The sequence below is a fragment of the Salvelinus namaycush genome, chromosome 2 (genome assembly GCF_016432855.1).
Source record: "Salvelinus namaycush isolate Seneca chromosome 2, SaNama_1.0, whole genome shotgun sequence".
Taxonomy (NCBI): Eukaryota; Metazoa; Chordata; class Actinopteri; order Salmoniformes; family Salmonidae; genus Salvelinus; species Salvelinus namaycush.
In genome coordinates this window covers 80,318,650-80,336,554 of record NC_052308.1, presented here as the reverse complement: position 1 = coordinate 80,336,554, position 17,905 = coordinate 80,318,650, and the positions used below count along the sequence as shown (strand labels likewise).

General features: G+C 47.6%; 1 protein-coding gene across 6 annotated transcripts in view; it reads right to left on the bottom strand.

Moving 5' to 3' along the window:
• Window positions 1-17,905, bottom strand: part of LOC120019806 (proto-oncogene vav-like) — a 57,820-nt gene that overhangs the window by 6,473 nt on the left and 33,442 nt on the right. For 2 of the 6 annotated variants that reach the window (XM_038963227.1, XM_038963221.1), the window contains exons 6-21: window positions 14,134-14,192; window positions 13,241-13,306; window positions 12,371-12,479; window positions 11,925-12,026; window positions 11,286-11,354; window positions 8,382-8,485; window positions 7,898-7,997; window positions 7,105-7,200; window positions 6,912-6,980; window positions 6,558-6,730; window positions 6,057-6,192; window positions 5,702-5,811; window positions 4,197-4,298; window positions 3,434-3,528; window positions 3,208-3,230; window positions 670-706 (exon numbers count right to left, since the gene is read on the bottom strand). In XM_038963227.1, coding sequence (XP_038819155.1) covers window positions 670-706; window positions 3,208-3,230; window positions 3,434-3,528; window positions 4,197-4,298; window positions 5,702-5,811; window positions 6,057-6,192; window positions 6,558-6,730; window positions 6,912-6,980; window positions 7,105-7,200; window positions 7,898-7,997; window positions 8,382-8,485; window positions 11,286-11,354; window positions 11,925-12,026; window positions 12,371-12,479; window positions 13,241-13,306; window positions 14,134-14,192 — 1,450 coding nt within the window. The remainder of the gene's footprint in view (window positions 1-669; window positions 707-3,207; window positions 3,231-3,433; window positions 3,529-4,196; window positions 4,299-5,701; window positions 5,812-6,056; window positions 6,193-6,557; window positions 6,731-6,911; window positions 6,981-7,104; window positions 7,201-7,897; window positions 7,998-8,381; window positions 8,486-11,285; window positions 11,355-11,924; window positions 12,027-12,370; window positions 12,480-13,240; window positions 13,307-14,133; window positions 14,193-17,905) is intronic. The other 4 variants (XM_038963233.1, XM_038963254.1, XM_038963247.1 and 1 more) reach the window with 4 other exon arrangements.

The window sequence follows — 17,905 nt, the reverse complement described above, 5'->3', positions numbered from 1 at the left end:
TGACTATGTACAGACTCAGTGAGCATAGCCTTGCTATTGAGAAAGGCCGCCGTAGGCAGACCTGGCTCTGAAGAGAAGACAGGCTATGTGCACACTGCCCACAAAATGAGGTGGAAACTGAGCTGCACTTCCTAACCTCCTGCCCAATGTATAACCATATTAGAGACACATATTTCCCTCAGATTACACAGATCCACAAGGAATTTTAAAAACAAATCCAATTTTGATAAACTCCCATATCTACTGGGTGAAATACCACAGTGTGCCATCACAGCAGCAAGATTTGTGACCTGTTGCCACAAGAAAAGGTCAACCAGTGAAGAACAAACACCATTGTAAATACAACCCATATTTATGTTTATTTATTTTCCCTTGTGTACTTTAACTATGTGTACATCGTTACAACACTGTACATAGACATAATATGACATGTGAAATGTGTATATTTCTTTGAAACTTGTGAGTGTAAGGTTTACTGTTAATTTATTTGTTTATTTCACTTTTGTTTATTATCTACTTCACTTGCTTTGACAATGTTAACATGTGTTTCCCATGACGATAAAGCCCCTTGATTTGATTTGAATTGAGTTCAGTTAAAAACGTTCCCATTCTAATCTAATCCCAACTTGATTCAGTTCTATAATGTGACTCTACTTCCGGGATCCTCACCTGTACTGGCTTGTCTGTGAGAAGCTGACTTCTTATTCTGTCGGAACAAGACAGGTCATAGATAGACAACTCACTAGAACAGACTCACATGTCATAGAAATACAACCCTGTAGAACAGACAGGTCACAGATATACAACTCACTAGAACAGACTCACAGATCACAGATATACAACTCACTAGAACAGACTCACAGGTCACAGATATACAACTCACTAGAACAGACTCACAGGTCACAGATATACAACTCACTAGAACAGACTCACAGGTCACAGATATACAACTCACTAGAACAGACTCACAGGTCACAGATATACAGCTCACTAGAACAGACTCACAGGTCACAGATATACAACTCACTAGAACAGACTCACAGGTCACAGATATACAACTCACTAGAACAGACTCACAGGTCACAGATATACAACTCACTAGAACAGACTCACAGGTCACAGATATACAACTCACTAGAACAGACTCACAGGTCACAGATATACAACTCACTAGAACAGACTCACAGGTCACAGATATACAACTCACTAGAACAGACTCACAGGTCACAGATATACAACTCACTAGAACAGACTCACAGATCACAGATATAGAACTCACTAGAACAGACTCACAGGTCACAGATATACAACTCACTAGAACAGACTCACAGGTCACAGATATACAACTCACTAGAACAGACTCACAGGTCACAGATATACAACTCACTAGAACAGACTCACAGGTCACAGATATACAACTCACTAGAACAGACTCACAGATCACAGATATACAACTCACTAGAACAGACTCACAGGTCACAGATATACAACTCACTAGAACAGAATCACAGGTCACAGATATACAACTCACTAGAACAGACTCACAGGTCACAGATATACAACTCACTAGAACAGACTCACAGGTCACAGATATACAACTCACTAGAACAGACTCACAGGTCACAGATATACAACTCACTAGAACAGACTCACAGATCACAGATATACAACTCACTAGAACAGACTCACAGGTCACAGATATACAACTCACTAGAACAGACTCACAGATCACAGATATACAACTCACTAGAACGGACTCACAGGTCACAGATATACAACTCACTAGAACAGACTCACAGATCACAGATATACAACCCTGTAGAACAGACAGGTCACAGATATACAACCCACTAAAAGAGACTCACAGATCACAGATATACAACCCACTAGAAGAGACTCACAGATCACAGATATACTACCCATTAGAACAGACTCACAGATATACAATCAACTAGAAGAGACAACACACTTCAGAGGGGTGTACTACAAAGCAGGATCAATGAGTTAGCCAGCTAACTTTGATAAACAACTCTAGACGTTCTGGTTCATTAAGAAAGCTGATCAGAAGGGAGCCATGTCACTCTGCCAGTAGCTTGTCTGGCGAGTAAAAACCCTGTGAATTCAGACAGACAAAGAGGTGGAATGAACTTCCTCATGAATTGATGTGACGTGTTTAGGTGAGCGGACACCTGGGGGGCGATTGATCTGTGAGTTGTCCTTCGTGCCCACCTCTCATACCCTATGATTCTGTATCTTTTTTGTGACTAATTTGCATACAGGTCCTGATTGGCCGATGAGGGTCAACCCTGATTAGAACCAGCTGCTGCTCATCTGTTGATCTTTACAAAAGCTGTTTTGAATTCAAATAAAAGTGTACCTCCTGTAAACACTGAAGAAGGCTGTAAAGACAAACGTCTGTGTACGCCATCTCTGATGCAGTAAGACATTGTAAAGACAAAACGTCTGTGTACGCCATCTCTGATGCAGTAAGACATTGAATAATGAAGTAAGCTTAATGAGACATATTATTTAGTAGGAACCCATTACACCTCTTTGTTTGTCACTAAGAAAGCTTCACTTAAGTTTGTGTTTCTGGTTGTTGACTCAATTAGACCATGTTTCCTAAGCCCATTGAATTGAGAGAGAGAGAGAGAAGTGAGAGGCAATTCAAGCTGGTCACCAGGGTGACGATTAAGGCCCCGCCCCCCCAGCAACCTCTCTGATTCAGAGGGGCGGGGTTAAATGCACAACCTCTCTGGTTCAGAGGGGCGGGGTTAAATGCACAACCTCTCTGATTCAGAGGGGCGGGGTTAAATGCACAACCTCTCTGATTCAGAGGGGCGGGGTTAAATGCACAACCTCTCTGATTCAGAGGGGCGGGGTTAAATGCACAACCTCTCTGGTTCAGAGGGGCGGGGTTAAATGCACAACCTCTCTGGTTCAGAGGGGCGGGGTTAAATGCACAAGACACATTTGGGTTGAATGTATTGATTGGTTCAACTGACCAAGTATCCCCTTTTTCCATCCCCACAATACATCTGTTATTTCAGAACATGTAGGCAGGTTAGCCGGCTATTGACCCTGCTTTGTAGTACACACCCCTCAGCTGTACAAGTTCCTGCCGTAAAGTGTTCCTAGCTCACACAGTCATTACTCAGTACTATAGTGACACGCTGCCAGATAAAGAGCCTCTGAAAGGAGCCTTACCTTCTTCACAGTCGCTGAGTGTTCTGAAATACAAACCACAACACCGCTGAGTGTACAACACTACACACACCTGCAGAAAACATACAGGCAAAGAAAACACACACACACACACACACACACACACACACACACACACACACACACACACACACACACACACACACACACACACACACACACACACACACACACACACACACACACACACACACTTTAGTGGTACTACCTGAGTTGCGTCCGCAGCCTGGTACTCTTCCCAGACATTCTTTATGAGCGGCCATTCTGCAACGACTACAACGATACCCCTGGAAGAATATCCCCCTGAGAGAGAGACAGAGAGAGAGAGAGGAGGGAGGGAGCGAGTATAGAGAGAGAAGGAAGGAGAGAGAGAGAAAGAGAGAGGAGAGAGACAGAGAGAGAGGAAGAGGGAGAGATTAAAGAGAGAGAGGAGGGAGAGAGAGAGATTGTGAGAAGTCAATCTATCTATCTATCTATCTATCTGTATGAAGAGTACTATTTAACTATTGATCAGTCTTATGGCCTGGGGGTAGAATCTGTTCAGGGCCTTGTTGGTTCCAGACTTGGTGCATCGGTACCGCCTGCCGTGCAGTAGCTGAGAGAACAGTCTATGACTTGGGTTGCTGGAATCTGAACATGTTTAGGGCCTTCCTCTGACACCGCCTGGTATAGAGGTCCTGGATGGCAGGAAGCTTGGCCCCAGTGATGTACTGGGCCGTACGCACTACCCTCTGTAGTGCCTTGCGGTCGGAGGCCGCAAGTTGCCATACCAGGCGGTGATGCAGCCAGTCAAGATGCTCTCGACGGTGCAGCTGTAGAACTTTTTGTGGATCTGAGGAGCTTTTGTGTGTGTGTGTGTGTGTGTGTGTGTGTGTGTGTGTGTGTGTGTGTGTGTGTGTGTGTGTGTGTGTGTGTGTGTGTGTGTGTGTGTGTGTGTGTGTGTGTGTGTGTGTGTGTGTGTGTGTGTATACCTGAGGAGCATACAGCAGGCCTTGCAGGAGGTGGTATCTTCAAAGCAGTGCATCTGGAAGTCATGATTGTTGGCAGTACAGTTCTCTGGACACATGTTGGACCTGCCCATCAAACAATCAACCAACCAAATAAATCAATCTATCAGTCAGTCTGTCCATGAACCAATCCCTCCCTCCCTCCATCCACCAATCCATGCACCAATCCTCCCTCCCTCCCTCCATCCACCAATCCATGAACCAATCCCTCCCTCCATGCACCAATCCCTCCATCCATCCACCAATCCATGAACCAATCCCTCCCTCCATCCATGAACCAATCCATGAACCAATCCCTCCATCCATCCACCAATCCATGCACCAATCCCTCCATCCATCCATGAACCAATCCCTCCCTCCATCCATCCACCAATCCATGCACCAATCCCTCCCTCCATGCACCAATCCCTTCCATTCTCCATGAACCAATCCCTCCATCCATCCACCAATCCATGAACCAATCCCTCCATCCATCCACCAATCCATGAACCAATCCCTCCCTCCCTCCACCAATCCATGAACCATTCCCTCCCTCCATCCACCAATCCATGAACAAATCCCTCCCTCCATCCACCAATCCATGAACCAATCCCTCCCTCCATCCACCAATCCATGAACCAATCCCTCCCTCCATCCACCAATCCATGAACCAATCCCTCCATCCATCCACCAATCCATGCACCAATCCCTCCCTCCATCCACCAATCCATGCACCAATCCCTCCCTCCATGCACCAATCCCTTCCATTCTCCATCCATCCCTCCATCCATCCATCCATCCATCCATCCATCCATCCATCCATCCATCCATCCATCCATCCATCCATCCATCCATCCCTCCATCCCTCCATCCATGCACCAATCCCTCCCTCCCTCCCTCCATCCACCAATCCCTCCCTCCATCCATGCACCAATCCCTCCCTCCCTCCCTCCATGCACCAATCCCTCCCTCCCTCCATGCACCAATCCCTCCCTCCCTCCATGCACCAATCCCTCCCTCCATCCATCCATCCATGCACCAATCCCTCCCTCCATCCATCCATGCACCAATCCCTCCCTCCATCCATCAATCCATGCACCAATCCCTCCTTCCATTCCTCCATGCACCAATCCCTCCCTTCCTCCCTTCCTCCATGCACCAATCCCTCCATCCATGGACCAATCCCTCCCTCCATCCATCCATGCACCAATCCATGCACCAATCCCTCCCTCCATCCATCCATGCACCAATCCATGCACCAATCCCTCCCTCCATCCATCCATGCACCAATCCATGCACCAATCCCTCCCTCCATGCACCAATCCATCCACCAATCCCTCCCTCCATCCATCTATCCACCAATCCATGCACCAATCCCTCCCTCCATCCATACATCCACCAATCCATGCACCAATCCCTCCCTCCATCCATCCATCCACCAATCCATGCACCAATCCCTCCCTCCATCCATGCAGTATTGTATGACTCACAGGGCCATCTCAAACTGCTCCAGCCATTTCTTCTTGAGATCTCTGGTCTTGAAGAACAGGTCGTATCCTGACTTCCCATAACAGTCTATAAGCAGGAAAGAATGTGACCACTACACACACACACACACACACACACACACACACACACACACACACACACACACACACACACACACACACACACACACACACACACACACACACACACACACACACACACACACACACACACACACAGGATAAGTTTAGTACAAAATGTGAGGAGAGAAGAGAAGAGAAGGAGGAGAAGACGAGAAGAGAAGGAAGAGAAGAGGAAGAACAGAGAAGAGGAGGAGGAGAAGAGCAGATTTACTACCTTCTTGCTGTCCTTCTCCCCGGTGGTCTCGTCTCGTAGCTGGTAGTTCTGCAGGTCTATAATCTCCTTCAGTTCCATCGTCTCTCCACTCTTCTTCTTACACACTAGCATCGCCTTGTCAAACAGGAACGCATACCTGACACACACACACACACACACACACACACACACACACACACACACACACACACACACACACACACACACACACACAACGTAGTAAAACAACAATACAGACCTCACACTCACACACACAGCCCCCCCCCCCCTCACACAGACTAACACACACTGTGACACACACACAGCGCCCCCCCCCCCCCCCCCCCCCACACTGACACACACTGTGACCCCCCCCCCCCCCCCCCCCCCCACACACACACACAGACTAACACACAGACTAACACATACTGTGACACACACACACACACTGACACACAATGTGACCCCCACCCCCCCACACACACATACACACTGACACACAGTGTGACCCCCCCCACACACCTGTCCTGTTTGGACTTCTTCTCTGAGGAGCTGATCTTCAGTTCTCCATCTATCTTGGGTCGTCCGAACAGAGCCAGAGACTGAGTCATGTTCTCTATAGACAACTGGAAGGTGGTGATCTGTTTGATGATCTCGTTGTCTCGCTTTACCTCGTTCACACACTGAGCCAGGTCCTGGAACACACACACACACACACACACACACACAGGTACAAATGAACGCACGCACACACACAGGTACAAATGAACGCACGCACAAACAGAGAAAAACAGCTCAGTACTCAGCTCAGTGCATGTTTGTGTCATGCTTGTCCTGTTAGTGTCAGTAAAGTCTGGAAGAGGAAGGTCAACTCACTCTCATGGCGTCTAGAGCTGTCCGAAGGTTTTCTTTCTCTGTAGTGCTAGAGGTGTGTTTCACCAGCTCCTGGTAATCACATTACACTATTAACAGTGATGCATTTAGGCCACATGTGTGTTAATAAAACACACACAGACACAGACACAGACACACACACACACACACACACACACACACACACGTTGTGTACCTGGAGCAGTAGGTGGTATTTGAGGACTCTCTGCATGGGAACCATGAGTAGATCACGCAGAGAGAACCTGCCACTGTTAGCCCTCTTAGAGCACTCCTAGAGAGGAGAGGAGAGGAGAGGAGAGGAGAGGAGGAGAGGAGAGGAGAGGAGAGGAGAGGAGAGGAGAGGAGAGGAGAGGAGAGGAGAGGAGGAGAGAGGAGGAGAGAGGAGGAGGGGAGAGGAGAGGAGAGAAGGGGATGAGGGGAGAGGAGAGGAGAGAGGAGGAGAGAGGAGGGGAGAGGAGGAGAGGAGAGAAGGGGATGAGGGGAGAGGAGAGGAGAGATGAGGGGAGAGGAGAGAGGAGGCGAGGGGAGAGGAGGAGGGGAGGAGCAGAGGAGGTGAGGGGAGAGGAGGAGGGGAGTAGGGGAGAGGAGAGGAGAGGAGGAGGGGAGGAGGAGGGGAGAGGAGAGGAAGGGGGGAGGAGCAGAGGAGAGGAGGAGGAGGAGAGGAGGAGAGGAGGGGGTGAGAGGAGAGGAGGAGGGGAGGAGGAGAGGAGAGGAGGAGAGGAGGAGGGGAGAGGAGATGAGAGGAGGAGGGGAGAGGAGAGGAGGAGGGGAGGAGGAGAGGAGGGGAGGAGGAGGGAGGAGAGGAGAGGTAGAGGAGAGGAGAGGAGAGGTAGAGGAGAGGAGAGGAGAGGAGAGGAGAGGAGAGGAGAGGAGAGGAGAGGAGAGGAGAGGAGAGGAGAGGAGAGATCAGTTCAGTGTAAATTAAAGAGAATAAGCTACTTCAGAGATTTATCCACCTCTATTCTCACCTCTAGTTTCATTCTGACTCCTTCCTTCATGGCGGACATCTTGTCCAGGTGTTTAGTAGCTGCTTCCACCTGGCTGCAGTACCGCCCATACGGCAACAACCTGGGAGAGAGAGAGAGAGATTTATGCAATAAGGCTGACGGGGTCCGGTATATGGCCAATATACCACGGCTAAGGGCTGTTCTTAGACGCAACGCAGAGTGCCTGGACACAGCCCTTAGCCGTGGTATATTGGCCATATATAACAAACCCCCAAGGTGCCTTATTGCTATTATAAACTGGTTACCAATGTAATTAAAGCAGTAAAAACAAATGTTTTGTCATACCTGTGGTATACGGTCTGATATACCACGGCTGTCAGCCAATCAGCATTCAGGACTGGAACCAGCCAGTTTATAATCATTTTACATAATCTTTCCAGCTCTTAAATCCCTTTATAATCAAGCCTTTCAGATTTGCCGTGCTGATAACGGTGTATTTCTCTACCTCTCTTTGTAGTTGATGAAGACCTGGTAAAGGTTCTCAGCATTCAGGGTTAAGATAGAGGTCTGGATCTCCCCCAGCAGACTGCGATGGGTTACAGCCAGATCCTACAGAGAGGAGAGAGGGAGGGGAGGAGAGAGAGAGAGAGGGAGGGGAGGAGAGAGAGAGAGAGGGGGGGGGGGGGGGGTAAGAAGGGGAGGAGGTAGAGAGAGAGAGGAGAGAGGGAGGGGAGGAGGTAGAGAGAGAGACAGAGAGAGAGGTGGGGGGGGGGGGGGTAAGAGGGGGAGGAGGAGGGAAATTATGACTTCATATGTTGGGGGCTGTCTCACACACAGTTTACCCTGTACACACACAGTTTACGCTGTACACACACAGTTTACCCTGTACACACACACAGTTTACCCTGTACATACACACAGTTTACCCTGTACACACACAGTTTACCCTGTTCATACACACACACAGTTTACCCTGTACATACACACACACAGTTTACCCTGTACATACACACAGTTTACCCTGTACATACACACACACAGTTTACCTATACACACACACACACACACACAGTTTACCCTGTACATACACACAGTTTACCCTGTACACACACAGTTTACCCTGTACATACACACACACAGTTTACCCTATACACACACACTGTTTACCCTGTACATACACACAGTTTACCCTGTACATACACACAGTTTACCCTGTACACACACACAGTTTACCCTGTACATACACACAGTTTACCCTGTACACACACACAGTTTACCCTGTACACACACACAGTTTACCCTGTACACAAACACAGTTTACCCTGTACATACACACACAGTTTACCCTGTACATACACACACACAGTTTACCCTGTACATACACACAGTTTACCCTGTACACACACACAGTTTACCCTGTACACACACACAGTTTACCCTGTACACACACACAGTTTACCCTGTACACATACACACAGTTTACCCTGTACACATACACACAGTTTACCCTGTACACACACACACAGTTTACCCTGTACACATACACACAGTTTACCCTGTACACATACACACAGTTTACCCTGTACACATACACACAGTTTACCCTGTACACACACACACATTTTACCCTGTACATACACACAGTTTACCCTGTACATACACACAGTTTACCCTGTACATACACACAGTTTACCCTGTACACACACACTTTACCCTGTACATACACACAGTTTACCCTGTACACACACACAGTTTACCCTGTACATACACACAGTTTACCCTGTACACACACACAGTTTACCCTGTACATACACACAGTTTACCCTGTACACACACAGTTTACCCTGTACACACACACAGTTTACCCTATACATACACACAGTTTACCCTGTACACACACACAGTTTACCCTGTACATACACACAGTTTACCCTGTACACAACCAGTTTACCCTATACATACACACAGTTTACCCTGTACACACACAGTTTACCCTGTACACACACAGTTTACCCTGTACATACACACACACAGTTTACCCTGTACACACACAGTTTACCCTGTACATACACACAGTTTACCCTGTACATACACACACACAGTTTACCCTGTACACACACACAGTTTACCCTGTACACACACACAGTTTACCCTGTACATACACACAGTTTACCCTGTCCACACACACAGTTTACCCTGTCCACACACAGTTTACCCTGTACATACACACAGTTTACCCTGTACACACACAGTTTACCCTGTACATACACACAGTTTACCCTGTACACACACACAGTTTACCCTGTACACACACACAGTTTACCCTGTACACACACACAGTTTACCATATACATACACACAGTTTACCCTGTACACACACACAGTTTACCCTATACATACACACAGTTTACCCTGTACATACACACAGTTTACCCTGTACACACACACAGTTTACCCTGTACATACACACAGTTTACCCTGTACATACACAGTTTACCCTGTACATACACACAGTTTACCCTGTACACACACACAGTTTACCCTGTACATACACACAGCTTACCCTGTACACACACACAGTTTACCCTGTACACACACACAGTTTACCCTGTACATACACACAGCTTACCCTGTACACACACACAGTTTACCCTGTACACACACACAGTTTACCCTGTACACACACAAAGTTTACCCTGTACATACACACAGTTTACCCTGTACACACACAGTTTACCCTGTACACACACAGTTTACCCTGTACACACACAGTTTACCCGGTACATACACACAGTTTACCCTGTACACACACAGTTTACCCTGTACATACACACAGTTTACCCTGTACATACACACAGTTTACCCTGTACACACACAGTTTACCCTGTACACACACACAGTTTACCCAGTCAGTGTAGATGAAGGGGAGGAGACGGGTTAAAGAAGGATGTTTAAAGCCTTGAGACAATTGAGACATGGATTGTGTACGTGTGTCATTCAGAGGGTGAATGGGCAAGACAAAAGATGTAAGTGCCTTTGAACAGGGTATGGTAGTAGGTGTGGTAGTAGGTGTGGTAGTAGGTGTGGTAGTAGGTGACAGGCGCACCGGTTTGTGTCAAGAACTGCAAAGCTGCTGGGTTTTTCACACTCAACAGTTTCCTGTGTATCAAGAATGTTCCACCACCCAAAGCACATGCAGCCAACTTGACACAACTGTGGGAAGCATTGGAGTCAACATGGGCCAGCGTCCCTGTGGAATGGCTTTCGACACCTTGCAGTGTCTGTGCCGAACTGAGGCTGTTCTGAGGTCAAAGGGCACCTCCATATCATTAGAAAGGTGCTCTTAATGTTTGGTATAGTCAGTGTGTATACTAATACTATGTACAGGAGGAAGAAGAGAATGCCATACCGCTGTGTTGATGAAGATACTCTCTATGTCGTGAGGCTGAAGGAACTTCTGGAGGGGCTTCATAAAGTGCTACGCGCACAGAGAGAGTTACAGTTAAGTTTGAGAGAGAGAGAGAGAGAGAGAGAGAGAGAGAGAGAGAGAGAGAGAGAGAGAGAGAGAGAGAGAGAGAGAGAGAGAGAGAGAGAGAGAGAGAGAGAGAGAGAGAGAGAGAGAGAGAGAGAGAAAAAAGAGAGCTTGACAGAGCGAGAGAAAGAGAGAAGGAGGACATAGAGAAAGAGAGAAGGAGGGACAGAGAAAGAGAGAAGGGGGACAGAGAAAGAGAGCGAGAGAAGGAGGGACAGAGAAGGAGGGACAGAGAGAGGGAGAGAAGGAGAGAGCTAGAGAGAGACAGAGGGAGAGAAGGAGAGACAGAGAGGATAGAAGGAGCGAGAATGAGAGAGAGAGAAGAAGAAAGAGAGAAGGAAGGACAGAGAAAGAGAGAAGGAGGGACAGAGAGAAAGAGAGGAGGACAGAGAAAGAGAGGAGGGACAGAGAGAAAGAGAGAATGAGGGACAGAGAGAAAGAGAGAAGGAGGACAGAGAAAGAGAGAAGGAGGGACAGAGAGAAAGAGAGAAGGAGGACAGAGAGAAAGAGTACTACCTGTAATATGGACTCCAGCGTGTCAGTGTATTTCTCCTCTGTCTGTCTGATCTCCTGTAGGCAGCATTCTCTCTTATCCACCTCCATCTTCTGCTGCTGCTGCTGTAAAGTAATACAACCACAATTACACAACCATAACACAACCAAAACACAACCAAAACACAACCAAAACACAACCAAAACACAACCAAAACACAACCATAACACAACCATAACACAACCATAACACAACCAAAACACAACCAAAACACAACAATAACACAACAATAACACAACAATAACACAACCAAAACACAACCAAAACACAACAATAACACAACAATAACAAAACCAAAACACAACCATAAAATGACCATTCCCGAGTGTAGAAACAGACCCCATCCTTTAAGTGTGAAAACAACGTAGCTGAGTTAACACATCTCTGGTAGTATTGACCGTTCTCTCACCGTCTCCGATGGCTCATCGGCCCTCATCAGGTCTTCATATATCTCATCCCCCTCATTCTCCTCATCCTCCACACAGTCATAAAGGTCATCATCCTCGTCCACTGTTTCACTGAGAGGGAGAGAGAGGGGAGGGAGAGAGAGAGGGGAGGGAGAGAGAGAGGGGAGGGAGAGAGAGGGGAGGGAGAGAGAGGGGAGGGAGAGAGAGGGGATAGGGGAGGGAGAGAGATAGAGGGAGGAGAGAGAGAGGAGAGAGAGAGGAGAGGGAGAGAAAGAGGGGAGAGAGAGGGGAGGGAGAGAGGGGATAGGGGAGGGAGAGAGATAGAGAGAGGAGAGGGAGAGAGAGAGGGGATAGGGAGAGAGAGAGGGGGATGGAGGGAGAGAGGGGGGAGGGATAGAGAGAGGGGGGAGGGATAGAGAGAGGGGGGAGGGATAGAGAGAGGGGGAGGGATAGAGACAGGGGAGGGAGAGGGAGAGGGGAGGGAGGAGAGAGGAGAGGGAGGGAGAGAGAGAGAGAGGGGATAAGGAGGAGAGTGAGAGGGGATAGGGAGGAGAGCGAGAGAGGGGGAAGGGAGGGAGAGAGAGAGGGGATAAGGAGGAGAGTGAGAGGGGATAAGGAGGAGAGTGAGAGGGGATAGGGAGGAGAGCGAGAGAGGGGGAAGGGAGGGAGAGAGAGAGGGGATAAGGAGGAGAGTGAGAGGGGATAGGGAGGAGAGAGAGAGGAGAGGGAGGGAGAGAGAGGAGAGGGAGGGAGAGAGAGGAGAGGGGGGAGAGAGGGGATAGGGAGGAGAGGGGAGGGAGGGAGGATAACATTTGTCATTATGATTCAACACACACACACACACACACACACACACACACACAGTATCTTACTCAATCTGGTCAGAGAGGCCGCTGTAGATATCATCATCAGTAATACAGCCATCTATTGGGAAAGACCTGGAGAGAGAGAGAGAGAGGAGAGGTGGGGAGAGAGTGAGAGAGAGAGGTGGGGGAGGTGGGGAGAGAGAGAGGGATGGAGGAGGTGGGGAGAGAGAGAGGGATGGAGGAGGTGGGGAGAGAGAGAGGGATGGGGGAGGTGGGGAGAGAGAGGGGAGAGATGGGGGAGGTGGGGAGAGAGAGAGATGGGGGAGGTGGGGAGAGAGAGGGGAGAGATGGAGGAGGTGGGGAGAGAGAGGGATGGGGGAGGTGGGGAGAGAGAGAGGGATGGGGGAGGTGGGGAGAGAGAGAGGGATGGAGGAGGTGGGGAGAGAGAGAGGGATGGAGGAGGTGGGGAGAGAGAGAGAGAGAGATGGGGGAGGTGGGGAGAGAGAGAGAGGGGGGAGGTGGGGAGAGAGAGAGAGAGAGGTGGGGAGAGAGAGAGAAAGACCGAGAGAGGTGGGGAGAGAGAGAGAGAGATGGTGGGGAGAGAGAGAGAGAGATGGTGGGGAGAGAGAGAGAGAGAGGTGGGGAGAGAGAGAGGTGGGGAGAGAGAGAGAGAGGTGGGGAGAGAGAGAGAGAGAGAGGTGGGGAGAGAGAGAGGTGGGGAGAGAGAGAGAGAGGTGGGGAGAGAGAGAGAGAGAGAGGTGGGGAGAGAGAGAGAGAGGTGGGGAGAGAGAGAGAGAGGTGGGGAGAGAGAGAGATGGGGGAGGTGGGGAGAGAGAGAGATGGGGGAGGTGGGGAGAGAGAGAGATGGGGGAGGTGGGGAGAGAGAGAAGACATAAAGATAGTGTTTTACTTTCCAATAAAGAAGAAAATAGAATGGTTGAGTTTATAGAGTTACTTACTGGAAACCCTTCTGGGTGGAGATGGGTGAGTGGGACAGAATGGACAAGGTATCTATCACCTGAAACACAGACATACAGGGACATGGGATGACATAGAGAGACATGGCATGACATAGAGAGACATGGTATGACATAGAGAGACATGGCATGACATAGAGAGACATGGCATGACATAGATGGACATGAGATGACATAGAAAGATATAGAGAGACGTCTTAGATAAATATGCTAGATATTTAATTGCTGTCGTTTTGCTGGTGGTGAGCTGTTTAGCAGACAGAAAACGGAACCTATTTATGACAGGAGACAGAAGACGGACACGAGAGGGACAGAAGACACAGAGAGGGTCAATATATTGGAATGCTTCTATTGCTCCCTCTCTGTCTTACAGTTTTGACTCAGCAACTGGATGGAGAGAGAGAGAAAGAAGTGAGAGTGAGTGAGTGAGAGAGAAACTACAGCGTCTTGAAGAAGTGAGAGTGAGTGAGTGAGTGAGTGAGTGAGTGAGTGAGTGAGTGAGTGAGTGAGTGAGTGAGTGAGTGAGTGAGTGAGTGAGTGAGTGAGTGAGTGAGTGATTAAGAGAATGAGAGAGAGAGAGAGTGATTGAGTGAGTGAGTGAGTGAGAGAGAGAAGTGAAACCCGAAGTAGAGGAGAAGGAAGAGAGCAGACCAACCAACTGCTGAGAGACAGAAGACTGGTACTGTATGGACACTACATGGCCATAAGTATGTGGACACCCCTTGACTGTGTTGTTAAAGACTGGTACTGTATGGACACTACATGGCCATAAGTATGTGGACAACCATTGACTGTGTTGTTTAAAGACTGGTATTGTATGGACACTACATGGCCATAGGTATGTGGACACCCATTGACTGTGTTGTTTAAAGACTGGTACTGTAAGGACACTACATGGCCATAAGTATGTGGACACCCCTTGACTGTGTTGTTTAAAGACTGGTACTGTATGGACACTACATGGCCATAAGTATGTGGACACCCCTTGACTGTGTTGTTTAAAGACTGGTACTGTATGGACACTACATGGCCATAAGTATATGGACACCCCTTGACTGTGTTGTTTAAAGACTGGTACTGTATGGACACTACATGGCCATAAGTATGTGGACACCCCTTGACTGTGTTGTTTAAAGACTGGTACTGTATGGACACTACATGGCCATAAGTATGTGGACACCCATTGACTGTGTTGTTTAAAGACTGGTACTGTAAGGACACTACATGGCCATAAGTATGTGGACACCCCTTGACTGTGTCGTTTAAAGGTTGTGGTTGTGTTCTGGGCTGCGTTATGACTGTGTTAGGGTCGCAAAGAGAAACAAGACTTGTTCCTGTAACTGGGTTGGCTTATGGTAACCGTAGTGACACATTGACAGGAAGCTGCAGACTGTGAGGCGGCAGAATAAAACGAAAGAATACTGCTGTAACCCCCATGTCAAAGACGACACACACACACACACACACACACACACACACACACACACACACACACACACACACACACACACACACACACACACACACACACACACACAGCACGATCAAACCTGCTACAGCAGGGGGAACTCCCTTCAGGCTAAACACATCCCCACCCCGAGCACTCTTGGCCGTCCCGCCCCGACAGCCCCCACCCTCCTAGATAAAACGTCTTTTCCAACTCGACTGTGAAACAGTGCATCTAGAAAGTATTCAGACCCCTTCACCTTTTCCACATTCTGTAACATTACAGCCTTATTCTAAAATGGATTAAATAACTTTTTTTTTTAAATCCTCATCAATCTACACACAATACCCCATACTGACAAAGTGAAAAACTGATTTAAAAAAAATGTTTACTAATTTATAAAAAAAATAAAAATAAAAACATAAATATCTTATTTACATAAGTATTCAGACCCTTTGCTATGAGACTCGAAATTGAGCTCAGGTGCATCCTGTTTCCAAAATATTTTGCATCTTCAAAGTGGGAGGCATGATGTGTAAATCAAATGATACAAACCCCCCCCAAAATATATTTTAATTCCAGGTTGTAAGGCAGTAAAATAGGAAAAATGCCAAGGGGGGGTGAAAACTTTCACAAGCCACTGTACATCCTGTTTCCATTGATCATCCTTGAGATGTTTCTACAACTTGATTGGAGTCCACCTGTGGTAAAATCAATTGATTGGACATGATTGGGAAAGGCACACATTTGTCTATATAAGGTCCCACAGTTGACAGTGAATGTCAGAGCAAAAACCAAGCCATGAGGTCGAAGGAGTTGTCCGTAGAGCTCAGAGACAGGATTGTGTCGAGGCACAGATCTGAGGAAGTGTACCCCAAAAAATTCTGGAACATTGAAGGTCCCCAAAAACACAGTGGCCTCTATCATTGTTAAATGGAAGAAGCTGGCCGCCCGGCCAAACTGAGCAATCAGGGGAGAAGGGCCTTGGTCAGGGAGGTGACCAAGAACCTGATGGTCACTCTGACAGAGCTCCAGAGTTCCTCTGTGGAGATGGGAGAACCTTCTAGAAGGACAACCATCTCTGCAGCACTCCACCAATCAGGCCTTTATGGTAGAGTGGCCACACGGAAGCCACTCCTCAGTAAAAGGCACATGACAGGTCGCTTGGAGTTTGTCAAAAGGCACCTAAAGGACTCTCAGACCATGAAAAACAAGATTCTCTGGTCCGAAACCAAGATTGAACTCTTTGGCCTGAATGCCAAACGTCATGTCTGGAGGAAACCTGGCACCATCCCTACGGTAAAGCATGGTGGTGGCAGCATCATGCTGTGGGGATGTTTTTCAGAGGGAGGGACTGGTAGACTAATCAGGATCGAGGGCAAGATGAACGGAGCAAAGTTCAGAGAGATCCTTGATGAAAACCTGCTCCAGAGCGCTCAGGACCTCAGACTGGGGCGAAGGTTCACCTCCCAACAGGACAATGGCCCTAAGCACACAGCCAAGACAACGCAGAAGTGGCTTTGGGACAAGATTCTGAATGTCCTTGAGTGGCCCAGCCAGAGCCCGGACTTGAACCCGATCGAACATCTCTGTAGAGATCTGAAAATATCTTTGCATCCAACCTGACAGAGCTTGAGAGGATCTGCAGAGAAGAATGGGAGAAACACCCCAAATACAGGTGTGCCAAGCTTGTAGCGTCATACCCAAGAAGACTTGAGGCTGTAATCGTTACCAAAGATGCTTCAACAAAGCATTGAGTAAAGGGTCTGAATACTTATGTAAATGTGATATTTCAGTTTTACTTTTTTTTTTATACATTTGCAAAAGTTTCTAAAAACCTGTTTTTGCTTTGTCATTATGGAGTATTGTGATGTCATTATGGAGTATTGTGATGTCATTATGGAGTATTGTGATGTCATTTTGGAGTATTGTGTGTAGATTGATGAGGGGAAAAAACGATTTATTCCATTTTAGAATAAGGCCGTAACGTAAAGGAAAAAGTCAAAGGGTCTGAATATTTTCAGAATGTGTATGTGGTCATCCCACCTAGCTACCTTAAGATGAATGTACTGTATGTATTGTCCCACCTAGCTACCTTAAGATGAATGTACTGTGTGTCGTCCCACCTAGCTACCTTAAGATGAATGTACTGTATGTATTGTCCCACCTAGCTACCTGAAGATGAATGTACTGTGTGTTGTCCCACCTAGCTACCTTAAGATGAATGTACTGTGTGTGTTGTCCCACCTAGCTACCTTAAGATGAATGTACTGTATGTATTGTCCCACCTAGCTACCTTAAGATGAA